The sequence below is a fragment of the Stegodyphus dumicola genome, chromosome 5, assembly GCF_044657685.1.
Source record: "Stegodyphus dumicola isolate Sdum_Otavi_A_Nest chromosome 5, ASM4465768v1".
NCBI classification, from domain to species: domain Eukaryota; kingdom Metazoa; phylum Arthropoda; class Arachnida; order Araneae; family Eresidae; genus Stegodyphus; species Stegodyphus dumicola.
The window spans coordinates 21,931,215-21,947,568 of NC_140772.1; the positions used below are offsets into that span (position 1 = coordinate 21,931,215).

The 16,354-nt window shown below is 35.4% G+C and overlaps 1 protein-coding gene across 1 annotated transcript in view; it reads left to right on the forward strand.

Moving 5' to 3' along the window:
• Positions 1-16,354, forward strand: part of LOC118183597 (putative adhesion G protein-coupled receptor E4P) — an 86,259-nt gene that overhangs the window by 21,525 nt on the left and 48,380 nt on the right. Inside the window, exons 5-7 of the mRNA XM_035353194.2 lie at positions 575-736; positions 3,274-3,323; positions 13,028-13,122. Coding sequence (XP_035209085.1) covers positions 575-736; positions 3,274-3,323; positions 13,028-13,122 — 307 coding nt within the window. The remainder of the gene's footprint in view (positions 1-574; positions 737-3,273; positions 3,324-13,027; positions 13,123-16,354) is intronic.

The following is a 16,354-nucleotide window of genomic DNA, read 5'->3' on the forward strand; positions in this document are numbered from 1 at the left end:
TAACAGTAATAAAAAACTTACTAAATTATGTGATGCAAATCTTATTTATTGCAACAACTTAAACTATTATTGCACTTTATGACCTCTCTTTTCGACTTTCACCAGAGCATATCTGTGATTGTCGACATATACCGGTGAGGGTCCGAATAGAAATATTCGGTCTTTCACCGACGTATTTGGTGAATGTTGATATTCTCTGGTGCAAGTCGACATTCTCCAATTTCGGTCTATCACGATAACATCTGCATCAGATTTTGTTTCCTTTATTTGAAAGCCAACTGAATATTTAGTAAATTTATGAGTGTTGTGAAAAAATAGTAAATACAAGTAATAATCAGTGCAGAGTCGTTGAAATATATATAGTTTGAAATTAAGCATTAAGTTATTAGCTAAACATTCGTATGATATATGTTACCTAACAAAATGATAATGTATTCATGATTATAACAGACATTAAATTTAAGCGATACCAGATTTTATTTGTAGCATTTGTGTAGATAACTAATATGATTATAATTCAAGTAATAGCTTAAGAGATGATCTTTCCAGTGTTTATGATATTCAAAAATTACAGATCCGTGTGACAAGGAATCGGATGAATACAGTAATATTCCCAGTTTGAAGCATTGTCCAGACAGAGCAAAATGCACTGATAACAGTGATGATATGGGACCTAAAAGAGAATGCAAATGCGTTATGGGATATCAGCTTGATGCGAAACAGTGGGCATGCAAAGGTAAGAGTTCCAACAAAATCTCCTAACTTTTACAAAAGTGCTTTTGAATAAAATTATAAAGTTAAGAAAAACAAAGTAGAAACATTTATAAAGATTTAATTGAATAGTTGAAATTCCCTTTGTAAACTGCGGCCTCTTCAGTGTCAAGTTGCAAACACCGCTGAATATTGGAAGTTCGATCTGAATTCGATCAGCCTAACGGACTGATTGCAGGATTGGCTTTCGCAGCTTTCCTCATGTGTAACGTTGAATGTGAGCTAGTCTTCCATGAAGACAACCTCTTCCCTTAGGCAAATAGTCTTTACGTGGTTTGCTGAATTCGAAAAGCCTTGGCAACTTCAATTTTTGTTTTTGAAGAGACCTATTGATTCTAATCTTCCTGATATGACTTTTGAATACTGACAATACCTAACGAATAGTCGCGGTATCTGAAACAGACCTCTTATGCAGTAATGCTACTAATAAGAAAATACACTCATGTCCATAAGTTAAAGATAATGCAAAATCAGGCAAAAGAAGGGTTAGAAGCAAAACAAATTTGACTTATTCGTAAAGCTTATTTATTAAACATAAAGTAAAGAGCAAAAAAAAAAAAGATGCTATATGTTTGATATTATTTAAAAAATAGCGATATTTTCTCCCTGGAGCAAATTACAAAAAAAAACCTATTTACAAAAAACCAATATTGCATGGTTGGTATGATTGTTAATACATTGTATGTCTCCCAGACGATGCAATACAGTCCGTACAACGCCTAGGCATGCCTGACTGTCAAATTATCGATCTGATCTTGGGGGATATTACACCACTCAAAAAGCAATGCTCTCCGAAGTTCCGGTAGACATGTCAGAGGAGGTTAACGTGGTGCAACTCGTCGGCCAAGCATGTCCCACGCGTACTCTACTGGATCCAAGTCCGGTGAGAATGCTGGCCAGTCCATACGGGTGATATCCTCCGATTGAAGGCATTCGCTTACGATGTTTGCACGGTGAGGACGGGCGTTGTCATCCATAAACACAAATTGTGCGCCCATGGCGCCCCGAAACAGACGTACATGTTGTTCCAGAATGACGTCCCGATAGATTTTGCTTGTCATGGTTCCAATTTGAACATGCAGGTCAGTTCTGTGACTCAGAATAATTCCACCCCAAACGAGCACTCCTGCACCACCGTAACGGTGTCCTTAAATGATGGTTTCTTTGTGGTAACGGGTACCTGGAGCTCTCCATATGAAAGTCCGGCGAGAATCAGACTGCAAGCTAAACTTGGACTCGTCGGAAAACATCACGCAAGCCCACTGTTGCGGTGTCGACAATGCATGCTCTCTACTCCAGGCTAACCGCAGGCGACAGTGAGTTGCAGTAAGTGGAACGCATCTGACAGGTCTACGAGCATATAGACCAATCTTCCCTAAGCGTCTGTACACGGTGTGCCTTGAAATTGTCGTACCAGTGGCTGAAGAGAGCTGACGATACAGGTCTGAGGCTGAGCTCCGCCTGTTTCTTTTGGCAGTAACTGCCAAATACCGGTCCTCATTCGGCGTTGTAACTCTGGGGCGACCTGTGCTGTAACGTCTACTCACATTACCATCATCTTGGAATCGTTGCCAAAGCCTGGAGATGACACTCTGGGCAATTCCAAGTTCGTCTGATACTTCCAGTTGGGTACGCCTACATTCCAGACGGCCGATAATTCTACCGCGTAAAAAATCATCCAAATGCGTCCTTTGTGTCATAACTATTCGGTTATTGCACTGAAATGCTTATAAAGCGCCTGCGAACAATTTTACTTCTTTGCCTGTATTTCTTATACATCACTCTCTTACACTCTCGTCATTGTGACATATCATCGGTGTCATCTGGTTACTTCCTGAAATTTGCATATGATTCTTGAAAATGTGTGTAGTGATTTTACAGGTGATATATTTATTTTAGAATTAGATTTCCGCGTGACTCCGAATTATCCTTAATTTATGGACATGAGTGTACTTTAATATGGAATTAGCTAATTTCATATTATCTGATAGTTTCACAATTACCTTACACAAATCTATCAGGAGGATTAGAAACAATGGGTCTCTTCAAAAACAAAAATTGAAGTTGCCAAGGCTATTCGAATACAGCAAACCACGTAAAGGCTATCTGCCTAAGGAAAGCGGTGTCTTCATGGAAGACTAGCTCACATTCAACGTTACACATGAGGAAAGTCGCGAAAGTCAATCCTGCAATCATTCCATTAGGCTGATCGAATTTTGTGTAAGATATAATTGTATAACGTCTGTTACAAAAGGGTCAAATTTGTTGATAGAAAATAGAACCAATCTCTTTCATTTAGAGTCTGAAAATGGGCGAAGAAAATAAAACTGGATAAATATATTTAAAATAAAAAATCTGAAATGCTCAGGAATAAATCAAAACACAAATTTCCTAATATTAAATTTACGTTTTGTACTTTTTGATCTGCAAATCAATACCTACATCTCATACATTAGCATTACTTATAGTAAGCTAATTTGAATTTTGCAATTTTATTTTCAGCTAAGCCTCCTGAAAAGCCAACGCCTAGACCAATTCCTACTCTAAGCCCTGTGAGTATGTTAGGCCTTCCTTGTTTGCACTGGCTCTAGCATTTATTAATTTAATTATATCATAATAATGTTACAGTCCATCTGTTTGTGTTATTTTTTACTTACAGTTCAAGATAATAGTGATGATATCAGTATGAAATATAGCCGAAATATTTATATAATTATATAAATAATATAAATATAGCTATATTCAGCACAGTATAATACTGTACTGAATATGAAATTAATTATTGTGAAGTTTTATTTAAAGAAAAGATAATCAACAGAGTCGGTTTCTTTGTTGAAATCTTAATCCCTGATTGGATAAAAGATATCTGCAATCGCGTTGCATAAGGTGTAAATTTGAAATGACGCACTTAGATTCATATGTTATAAACAGATATTATTTTTAGAACGGAAAGAGGAAATGCCCAAATTCAAATCAGGAATGAATTAGTAGTTAGCTTTCATATTTTATACCTTACATATATGTGATGTACCAGCTTTTGTCGTAGGTTAAATTATCAGAAGATAAGTTTTAAAAAACAGGATCCATTTATTATATTTCAGGAGAAAATAGCAGTTACAAAATCAGATATCCGGAGTAAATCAAAAAGAATTACTAATAACTTTTTGTATGAAGTTTACTGCATCGTTACTTTAAAGAAAAAGCTCCCGATATTTCTTTTGCGAGTACTTTTATAGCCTCTGGAAAGGCGGAGCTTCCAACAAATGACGTCAACCTCGTCAGCGAATCCAGTTCGCTTTAAATACTTCCAGAACATTCTATAACTGTACGTGTAGAAAAAGTGGGAAAAACAACTCGACTACGGGGCTGTGGATTTAATTCCACGTACTTTCAAATAAGAGACCGTCGCCATTAAAAAATGAAAAGAACATACAGTTAGAATTAAGTGTATTCTTGACTAATTAAGTGTATTCTTGACTTGATTAAGTGTATTCTTGATTAAGTGTATTCTTGACTAAATATCAAATATACTTTGATTTTATTTTAATATAGGACTCCCCATTAGCTCAGGCTAATGTTGACAACTTTTTTACGTTAAATTCTACTTGTGATTTACGTTTCTTTATTTTTTTTACGAATTTGTTAACTATTTCAGTAAGTCTCTAAGGTAATCGTAATACCAATAATGTGCTACTCATGTGATCAAACTATGGATCGGAATTGGAATTTTATGGTTTTCTAGAAAGTATTAAAGCAAGACAAGGACAAAGCATTTTCTATAAAATTCGTGTCTAGCTTCCCCATGGGGTTATTTTAAAGTTTTCCTTTTTATTTTTGAAAGTTGCGAAGTCTTTTCACATCCATTTCGATATAAAGAATGCAGAAAATTCTAAAAGCATCAAAGGAATGCCTTTTATAGAAGAGCTATATATCCTTCCGATGGGAAAGGGCCGGAAAGATAAATTCCATTGTGTGTTTTGGTTAAAGCTGTGTGAGTTGCCACTGAATAAACTTCGTGGTTCTGAAAGAATAGGAGAAACAGCAGACAGCATACAGTAGTAAGAAGAACAGAAAGCGAAGATGTTTCCGAACTTGGCAGATTACCTTTGTGCTGACTGGATTAGTTGGCAAGTCGAGTGATCTCTATGCAAAGCTGGCTTACGGAATGAAGAGAAAAGTCAAGATGAACCTCTATGTCAGGGAGAGATGGATGGTTTTCCTGTGTGAAGGACCGGCGAGAATCCCAACTGTATTCCCTCTAGCCATCAAGAGAAAGCAAGGCATAGAAATGGATTGGGACCCTTGGCGCATATGAGGGCCGCTGGTCCCAGTGTGCCCAGTAGAACAATAGATCCCTTTCCAAGCTGGAAATAAGATCCCTTTCAAAGCTGGATAATGAAATTCAATCAATGAAATGACGAATAACCTAGTTGAACTGACTCGGGTTGAAGCCTGGAGAAGGCATGATGTTTGTGAGAGTCTGAGCGGCATGGGGCACTTAAAATACTGATAGGTCTTCTTGACAAGTTTGAGGGTAGAGGAAAAGGGGTGGGAGATCCTTGGATCCGTACCCCGGAGATTTCTCCATCAAGATCGGGGCAGAGCTGCGCAGCTAAGTCGGTAGTATTGTAACTGTACGTTTAAGAGGGAAATTCCGACGTCTTTCGGTAGTATTGTAACTGTACGTTCAAGAGGGAAATTCCGACGTCTTTCGGTAGTATTGTAATTGTACGTTCAAGAGGGAAATTCCGACGTCTTTCGGTAGTATTGTAACTGTACGTTCAAGAGGGAAATTCCGACGTCTTTCGGTAGTATTGTAACTGTACGTTCAAGAGGGAAATTACGACGTCTTTCGGTAGTATTGTAATTGTACGTTCAAGAGGGAAATTCCGACGTCTTTCGGTAGTATTGTAATTATACGTTCAAGAGGGAAATTCCGACGTCTTTCGGTAGTATTGTAATTGTACGTTCAAGAGGGAAATTCCAACGTCTTTCGGTAGTATTGTAATTGTACGTTCAAGAGGGAAATTCCGACGTCTTTCGGTAGTATTGTAATTGTACGTTCAAGAGGGAAATTCCGACGTCTTTCGGTAGTATTGTAATTGTACGTTCAAGAGGGAAATTCCGACGTCTTTCGGTAGTATTGTAATTGTACGTTCAAGAGGGAAATTCCGACGTCTTTCGGTAGTATTGTAATTGTACGTTCAAAGAGGGAAATTCCGAGGTCTTGGTCTGATCGATGTAGTGATTAACGATGCTGGTTGCCGGAGCTTGGGGTCGAAAACGACATTATGGGGTCTCGAGACGTGATGATAGCTTCGGTGACTTTACTGCTTGTCCGTGTCGCCATCTATTAGCGCTGATGGAAAATGTGGATATGAATTTCCGGTGTTCTTCCCAACGTTAAACGACGATTGGGTTCCATCGTAAATCTCTTACGTGGCAGTCAAATACTGTACCGCTATCGCAAAAGAAATCCTGTGCGACCGTAACAGCGGAAATGGTTTTATAGTGTCTGTGCGGCATGTGGGCATTTCAAATACTGGCAAGCAGAAAGTTCTCGAGTTGCTTAGTGGTAAAGGAAGAGGGATGGGAAGCCCTCGGATCCTTCTCTCTGTATCAAAACTTAGGTGGAGTACAATTAATGCAGTGGGACTATACTCCTATAACCAATGGTGAAATTCTGGTATCTTGCCCACTTCTTCCTTTCCTATTATCTCAGCCCATGTATGGAATCTTACGAAGCACCTTCCTCCTTATGCCTCTCGTCGAAACTATGAGCAACCGAACTGAAATAATCCCCCGGATGAATCAGTGTATTTTGTTTTTCGTTAGGCCAGCTAAACAAGACGTACCGATACCGGACCGTAGGTTGAGTGTCATCATTACTTTTACCATGCATGCTTTTACCATTGTGTTAAAATTATGGACTCCTACTGAAAAAAAAATAACAAGGTGTACTTATATTTCTTTCCCATTTTTATTTTGAATGTATGCGATTAGTCTAATTATTCGTATTAAATTTTAGAATTCAGAAAGCATTTTATTTATAATTAGATAATTAGCAGCAAATATACTTGAGAATTTTCTTACTACCTTATTTTTTTATTATACTTATTAACTAAATGTTCGCCTTATAATACAACTAAATATACATACACACACACGCATATATATAGCCGAAAAGTAGAACAGAACAAATTCCAACCAGTAAATTTCAAAATTTCTTACAAATATGTAAAGTAAACCAAAAGTCAGAAGAAAAAAATGTGAAATATAAAAAAAGTAGAAAAACCACAAAAAATAGAAAGTAAATACATAGGAAGAGGAATGCAATAAAATCTGATAATCAACAGGAACGTTATCAACAGGAGGTACATCAGTTGATCCCCCTCTCCTCCTTATAAACCACATCTTTTCTATTATCAAAAATTAACTGATGAACTGTTCTAAATTATTTAATTATACCAGTTCACTCGGAAATTATAAATTCCTCCCCAGTACAGTGTCAGTTCTTAAAAGAGAAATACAAAGACAAGTCCACAAGTCAAAATTTTAATTTCAAATGAAGCAAAAGAAATCAAAGAGCCACTTTTTACTGAATTTAGACTAGAAATCAATGAAGAAATTTAAAGTACACGAATAAAATAATAAAGATCATAAATTTAAAACTTACTCAGTGTACTCAGAGGCAATCCGTTAGAGAAATATACAAATCACATCCAGATGAAAATTATCAATATAAAATAAAGTAAATAATTAAGTACACTTTTCCCAGAGAATGTAAGATTAAAATTTAAATTGAAATATTGAAATTAAATGTAGAAATACAGAATATACTAGAAATATACAGAGAACGTTCTAATCAAACAACTAATTTCGAAACAAAGACCAGAAGCTTTAGATTAAAAAAGCTGATGTGTACACCACTTGACTTCCTCGTACGGAATATTAAATTATACGCATTTTTCCCTGCATTTCATTTAAATTTATTTCATCGATCTTCGTTAGAGATATATTTCTCATCCAATTAATTCAGTTCTCACTTCGTGGCAAGGCAAAACTACATATAGAAACTCAAAATATTTTTAATAAAAAGTGAAAGATATAGAAAAAAATAAAACACCAAATATCGTTAAAACAATTAAAAACTTTTTTATAATTGAAATTACATTTTCTACGCAAAAACAAGCAATTTGTCCAGCAGTCGAGCAGGTAGTTTTTTGGTGCACAAAACTAAAAGTTTCCTTTTGGTACCACTCGGCAAAAAGACACTGAAGGTGCTGAAAAAATTAATTCACTATTCTGCTATGTTTCAAATGTAAACAAATATGGCTGCTATGGTAAAAAAATTAGCCTTAGCCGCACTTAAACAACTCTTAAATTTTTGATAATTCTACAAATATTGCATGCAGATTCTACAAATATTACTAAAGGCATAAAACCTTAACCGGAAGATAAGAACAACACAATTCAATCATTTTTAAAGCAAAAAATGCACAATTTACCAACATATAAGAATAAAAAAACGAGCCGAGTAACAGAGTGATTATATATATATTTATTATATATATATTAGTTTTGATGCTGCCGATTGCAACTGAAAATGGAGGTGCACAACTGCATGTTATAGCAGTTCCATATACAAAATTTCAACGCTCTGAGGCCACTCATTTTTGAGTTATGCGAGATACATACGTACGTACATAGTATGTACGTACAGACGCCACGGAAAAGTCTCTTATGAATACATTTTAAATCAGTTTTATAATTCGTTTTGGCAAAAAGAGTCCTTTATTCTGCCCTTACGTACAGATGTCATGCAAAAGCATCGTTAAATTGCATTCGATAGCGGTCAAAATAGATGTTTTCGTTGAAATATGGTACCCGGAATTTTTCATGATTACGGTACTTCCTTTACTTCGAACAAGGAAGTAAAAGGGATTCTAAAGGACTGCCAGTTTGGCATCATTGGCGAAACTAATTGGCCATGGCAAGGTGGAAATCTCCTAAATGGTAAATTAAATGCTTTTAAGAAATTTTTTATGAAAGGAATGTGAAAGAAAAGTAAGAAAAGAAATGAAGGTTGGAAAAGTAAAAACTTTTCTCGTCTTGGACTTATCATGACGACTTAGAATATAGTTTGCTCGCTATTAATAAGAGTAAAGTCAAGAAAAACTGTAGTTAATAGACTAATACAGTAATAGAAAATATAATGAAATACTATAAAACTTCCTAAAACTTCCACGTAAAAAATTCATACTTTTAAAAATTTTTATAGGATGTAGACCACTGCGCCTATTTTTTAAAAGACTGTTAATGAAGATACTTGGAATATTATTTTCGTTTAAGATTTTAGTAAGAATAACAATTTTTTTGGTTTTTGTTCTATTTCAGTGCTAACATTAGTAATTCTGTTAATGTGATTAAAAACTGTGTTTGGTATTACTCGTACCTTTTTAAAGATGTCGGAGTATCAGTCTATAAGTTTTATTGCAGAAAAATTAAGTTCTTTTCTTTTATCAAATAGTCTTATTTGTTTAACATATGATCTAGATCAGCGGTTCTCAACCTTTTGACTAACGCGTACCACCTAAACAAAAATTGAAAACCTTTAGTACCACCACTACAAAGTACTATTACAACCACCACCACTATGCTTGAACAAAGCTCAGATCATATAAATTTACGAGTGTTAGAGAAAAAAAACTCAAACAGGATGTTGTGGTTTTAATTTTTGAATTTAATAGTTAAAAATATCTTGCTTCTTTGCGCACCACCTATTTTTCTCTTGCGTACCATCAGTGGTATGCATACCACCGGTTGAGAACCCCTGATCTAGATAATCTGTAACTAATTGATTTTTATTGGCTTTATTAAGTTTTAGACAGTTGGGGTAGATGTTTCTAATTTTAATAAGGTTATTATTGTTAAATGCAAAAATATCATCAATATATCTGAAATTGTGTTCAAAATTATTGAAATTATTGTCTCTCCCACTTGAAGAAATCTATGAAAATCTTCTGGAGCTGCCAAATGTTTTTCCTGATATTGCTTACTATTCTGGATTTGCAAAAATGGAATGAATATCTATATTTCCCGCATTTCAATAATGTTAAAACATTAAAAATTTTACCTACAAGCAAATGGTATTCCAATGGGAAGTTCTAATTCAACTCATTTATGCAACCTATATTTGTTTTATAAAGAATATAAATTTTTTAAAAATCTTTCTGACAATGATTTTAATAATTTAAACACTTTCAGATATATTGATAAATATAATAATCTTATTTAAATTAGTAACATCAACCCCCAACAGTAGAAAACTAACAAAACCAATAAAAACCAGTTAGTTATGGATTATCTAGATCTTAGCATTCATAACCTTAAAGAAATAAGACTATTTGATAACAGAAGAGAATTTAATTGTTCTACACTAGTTATCATAAATTAAGGAAAAATCACAAAAATAGCGATAACTCCCTCAAAAATAAGCCAAGCCGTGTAAAATTTGAATATGTTGCCAAGTAAGAGTAGCTGAGTAAAACTTCAATATGCAAATTAGTGGCTCTGCACTCAGAATACGTCATCTGCGAGGAGCATAAAAGTCCACATATTTCACTGTGATAGTGACATCAGAAATCTGAGATAGCCAATTCGTAACAATGATTTCCAGGCATCATTTGCTTGCAGAACTACGATAGAAAGCCATTGGGAAACTAGAGGCAGGACAAAGTCAAACAGAAGTGGCCAGATGGTTAAATGGGAGTCCTTCTGTGGTTCATACACTTTGGAGGCAATTTCAAATCACAGATTCGGCACCTAGGAGGTTCAGCCAAAGACGGCCAACTGCTACGACGAGCGCCGATGACCGATATTTGACATTATGTGCACGCAGGAATAGAACCGCTACTCCAACTCTTCTTAGATCCTCCCTTGCTGCAGCCACCGGAAGGTTGGTGTCAACGTCAACTGTGCGTAGAAGGCTTCACGAAGGTGGTCTGTATGCGAGGCGAACAACCGTTTGCGTGCCGCTCAAGTCACGCCATAGCAGGAACCGTTTGCAGTTGGCACGACAACATGTCCACTGGATGCCTGAGCAATGGAGGGCTATTCTCTTTACGGATGAGTTCAGGTTTAGTCTAGAACGCGATAGTAGGCGTTATTTGATATGGAGAGAACCTGGAACCCGTTATCATCCGTCAAACATCAGGAAGGAGATGCATACGGAAGAGGCAGTGTCTGTGTTTGGGGTGGCATCTCTTTGGGTGGACGCACAGACCTCCATGTTTTCCAAGGGGAACCGTGAATGCTCATGTTCATAGAGATGACATCCTTGATGCTTATGTGCGCCCATATGCCGGGGAAATAGGTGATGCTTTCCTGTTACAGGACGACAATGCAAGACCACACAGGGCTCGCATCGTCGATCATTATCTTCAACAGGAAGCAATTATGCGCATGGAGTGGTCAGCTAGATCACCGGACTTGAATCCTATGGATCACGTTTGGGATGCTTTAGGGAGAAATCTAGCTGCTCTCAATCCGCCCCCTTAGACACCTGCCGCGCTTGCAACTGCTTTGCAAGAGCACTGGCTCTCGCTTCCTATGGAACTGATAGACCGCATAATTGAAAGCATCACACATCGCTGAATGTGCTGTATTCTAGAGGCGATTATATTCCATATTGAAAGTACTTTTACTATAGCAAACTGACATCTTCGATTTCTTCATTTTATACATGTGCTAATTTTTATACTACCATAATTGTCTGGTAATTTCTTTTTATGTTATTTGATACCTTACTATGTGTTGTATATTGTGGGTAAGTTTTTTAAAATTCTACATGTAACTTTTCAGTAATCGTGACTTTTGTGATTTTTCCTTAATTTATGATAACCAGCGTACAAATAAAACTTATAAATTAGTACTCTAACATCTCTGAAACAGTAATATAAAATACAATTTTTAATCAGCTTAACAGAACTAAAAAGGTTTGCATTTAAATAGAACAATAACGAAAAGAAATAGTTATTCTTACTAAAATTTTAAAAGAAAAGGAAATTCCAATTAACTTCATTGCTAGTCTTTTTAAAAAAGCTCGAGAAGTCTACATCTTATTAAAATTTTTAAAAGTACACATTTTTTATGGGAAAGCTCAATTAGAGAAGAATAAAGAAGGATGTTTTAGGAAGTTTTATAGTATTTCACTATATTATTGTATTAACTACAATTTTCTTGACTTTACCTTTATTTCTTGACACTCGTTGTATTCGCAGATATCAACAGACTTCGATTCATTGTATTCACAGATATAAACAGACTTCGATTCATCGTATTCACAGATATCAACAGACTTCGATTCATCGTATTCACAGATATCAACAGATTTCGATTCATCGTATTCACAGATATCAACAGACTTCGATTCATCGTATTCACAGATATCAACAGACTTCGATTAATCGTATTCACAGATATCAACAGACTTCGATTCATCGTATTCACAGATATCAACAGACTTCGATTAATCGTATTCACAGATATCAACAGACTTCGATTCATCGTATTCACAGATATCAACAGACTTCGATTCATCGTATTCACAGATATCAACAGACTTCGATTCATCGTATTCACAGACGAGTCCAGGTTCACACTGCAAAGTCGTCAGCTGAGCTAGAGGGAACGACGTACAAGATACAACCAATTCCAAATTGTGGAAAGACACAGTTACAGAGGTGGTGGAAGAATGGTTTGGGCTGTGATCGCTCTCGGTGGTCACAATGACCTGCATATATTCCATTAAGGAACATTGATCATGAAGGAACTTTGTGAGATATCGAGACGAGATCCTTGATCAATATGTCCGCCCATAAGTTGCATACCTACTGGTTCTGTACTTCTTCCGATGGACGATTGCAACTAGGGGGTGGATATATTTCCTTATTTGAACCCAGTTTTGTAGTGTTACCACCAAATTGTTCCTCAAAAAATTGTGACATACTATTTCTCTGCCAAAAGTGCAATTTTTTGTTGTAATTCATGTTGTGTTGAATTTTAGGAACATTCTGTGTCGCATACCTGTTTAGTGAATGTTGCTTCATTCTCAAATTAAACACAAAAAACATCTTCCTTAACTTTTGGAGGGCAGTGTACTTTTAATAGAAATAAATGGTATAAAATATAAAATTCATGATTAAATTAAAAAACTAATTTCAGTACATAGCAATGAATAAATTTTTTTTTGCAGGTTGAAAAAGTAGTTGCAGTTGTTGTGACGAAAACAGCCAGCACCGTTCTTCTGATTATGGTTTCTCTAACATTAGTGCTTTTCATACTCATGAGGTAAGAAAAAATTGTACACGTTTTCAGTATAAGCTGTGTTTTTCCTGATAAAAACCCACGAGTTTAAAATGCTTAGATTTAAGGTAACCGTTATTCGACACTGAAATAATTTACATGAAAGGAAATGTTTAAATTACCCACATTATGTCCTTTAACGTTTGTGTGTGTTACTGATAAATTGTTTTAAGGGGACTCATACACCTTAAAACCCATAAGATGTTCGAATAAGTGACTGTTGCAAGAATTGCGATAACTAATTTATTTTAAAAGCAATTAATACCAACCTTTTACAGCTGACTACATAATATAGCTGCTTTCTGAAATAGTCATCAGAAAGTTTGTGTTGCCAAAAATATTTTTATAATTTAATCCGTTTGTGACAACAATTTTCGTCATGTTTCCAACTTGCGCGCACAGTTTAAAACATTCTGTTTCATAATTTAATTCCATATTTAATATATAGCTTTTATAACATTTGGAAACTACTGTAAACCTAAAATTCTAAAAATTTCATGTTAAATTTTTATTTTATTTTGAGTGGAGTATATAAAATGTACTTTATTAACAAAATTTGTAACGTTTTCGTCCATAAAATTTTTCAATATTAAAATATTCATCAGATTGTTGGTTCAGTTAGAAAATAGTGCCCATATGAAGAATTCCATCAAATTTTAAGTATGTACCATTAGCCATTTTTAAAATATCATGCGCGCAAGGTGGAAACATGGCGAAATATTTTGTCACAAAGAGGATTAAGTTACAAAAATATTTGTGGCAACACAAACTTTCTGGTTACTAGTTTCCAAAGCAGCTATATTATGTAGTCAGCTGTAAAATGTTGGAAATAATTGCTTTTAAAATAAATAAAATATCCCAATTCTTGCAACAGTCACATATTCGAAGATCATGAGAGGTTTAAGGTGTATGAGTCCTCTTAAATTAACCATAGGTTTTTTATATTTTGAGAATTATTCTGTTAATAATGTCCAAAGAGTCACTAAATCAATGATACTAAGATACTTGAATTTTTCATTGTCTTTCCTTTACCATTTAAGATGAAGTTTTGAAGCTAATTTGATTTCAGTATCTTAGAAACGTTAAGAAGAGCATATACTTTCTTTAGAACTAAATTAAGATGGAGTTAAGTAATGACATTTTTAGACAATTTTTAAGAAATTGATCAGTTTTGCTTTATTTGATTACGGCAAAGTACACTAGGGCTACTTGCCTAAGGGGAAGGATACTTTCTTGGAGGATGTTCTAAGGAACCGTCTAGTATACACACGGATATTGCATATAGGGAAAACTAGAAAACGAGCATGCAGCCAGTCCGTTCGCCTGGAAACGAACTCAGGTCAGAACTATCGATAGTCAATGACTTTATCACTCGGCTGCTTCAAGAAAGTGAATGTGAACATCTGATGACATTGTTTTAAAACCCCATTTGGTAGTTTCAGGCTATACTTTGGGTTTCATCACTCGATAGAAACGCCGTGGTTTGACATATCACGTGACTCACGTACTCGCATACCGCAGATGTATTTGAGTGAACGTGGCTTTATATTTAATCGTCAATTCGCTAATCGGCTTGTAGAGTTCCTCACTTTGGAATTCTAATTTAATGTTGGAAGTGAAGAATCTAAGAACTGATAAGCGAATAATCGCTTGAGTTCGGTGACAAGAAACAACAAGATAGAAGGGTAACTAACCCTTTATTATTCCAATAAGATTTAACAAAACTCCGCCTGGGAGTGTACAAGTAAAGCTCGCACTTGGGCTTGAACTTAGACTACGAATTAAACTAAAACTAAGATTAACTAAAGAAGTATAGCCGAAGCTATCAAGGTTGAAATCGAGTTGGCCCCTTAACTTATTTGACTGCGAAGCTTAGCAAGGGCCTGAGTATGGCCGAGCGTAATAACAGCTTTGAGGGAGAGAGTGGCCGAAAAGGCAGACGCGCGTAAATCAGAAACTCTGATTCTCTCTAACTCAGTTTTGCTAATATCAATAAACGACTGGGATCACGTAGTGGGGAGACGGCGCTAAACCAATTAACCAAATGGTAAAGGCGTGGTGCCCGTCTTCCCCGTTCCTAAATCCTAAATTCGTGGTTTAAATACCGCTCCTCCTCATTAAATATTCAGCAAGATTCCAAAACTACGTTTCTGGAAGTAGTAAGTTGAAGTTAAGAATTTGACAGGAAAGAAACTTTAACTTGAAATTTAACTGTTAATAAAATTAACATAATCCTTACAGGCTAACCAACGTCCTAGCGGCAAAGTCGCTGAATGCTAGTAATTCTGACCTGAGTTCGATTCCAGGCGTACGGGCCGGTTGTGTGGGCGTGTTCGTGGGTTTCTTTATGTGTAACGTGTATACAATCCAGTTTTCCTTAGAAAGTGCTCCACGAAGGCGTACTTTCCCCTAGGCAGATAGCCCTCGCGTGCTTTGCCATAATAAAATAAACTTAACAAAACCAATATACTATTCGCTAAGTAGTGCTTTCCACCCCAACTGTACTTTTGTTTAAATTATAAGTGATCGTAATACGATCGTGGAGTTTACCGGCTGATGAAAGAGAAAGCATTGCATTGCTTCAAAAATGCAGTATTTTGTTTAACAACCGAGAACGTGAAAATTGTATTCTATGAAGTCATCTAAATGGCAGAATTATGTGGAAACACATTTTTAAAGCTGCAAACAGTAGAAGTCTAAAATGAATTTGAAGATAGCCGTATCTTCTTTATAATAGCAATTCATTAGCTTTTTCAATAGTTTTTTTTCTTAAATTATTCTAAAATGGAAATAGATAAAACCAAATGTCATCTAAAATTGTCTTTATTTATTGGCTTTATCAAAAATTTTAAAAGATATTAAAATGTTTATGCCTTCATAATAAAAATTTTTTAAGAACTAACATTTGTTAACATTTTTTATGTGTACACTGTATGTTGTCGTCTGCTTGGCAAGATTTGCGCCGGCGAAACGGAAAAGTACCTTATTTTTTCTATATCAATAATTGAATTTTGATGTTAAGATAAAAGTTTAGAATTTTTTTGAATGTGCATCTTTGTCAGAAAAGTTCCAGGACAAACGTCGTAAAAAATAGGACATTGCATTTACCAATTAATTGTGATCCATTGCGCTGCATTCGCTAAAATTCCATTTGTGAGTATTCTGCAAAATGCATTAATAAACAAAATGAAAAAACGCAATAGACTTAATCTCTCAT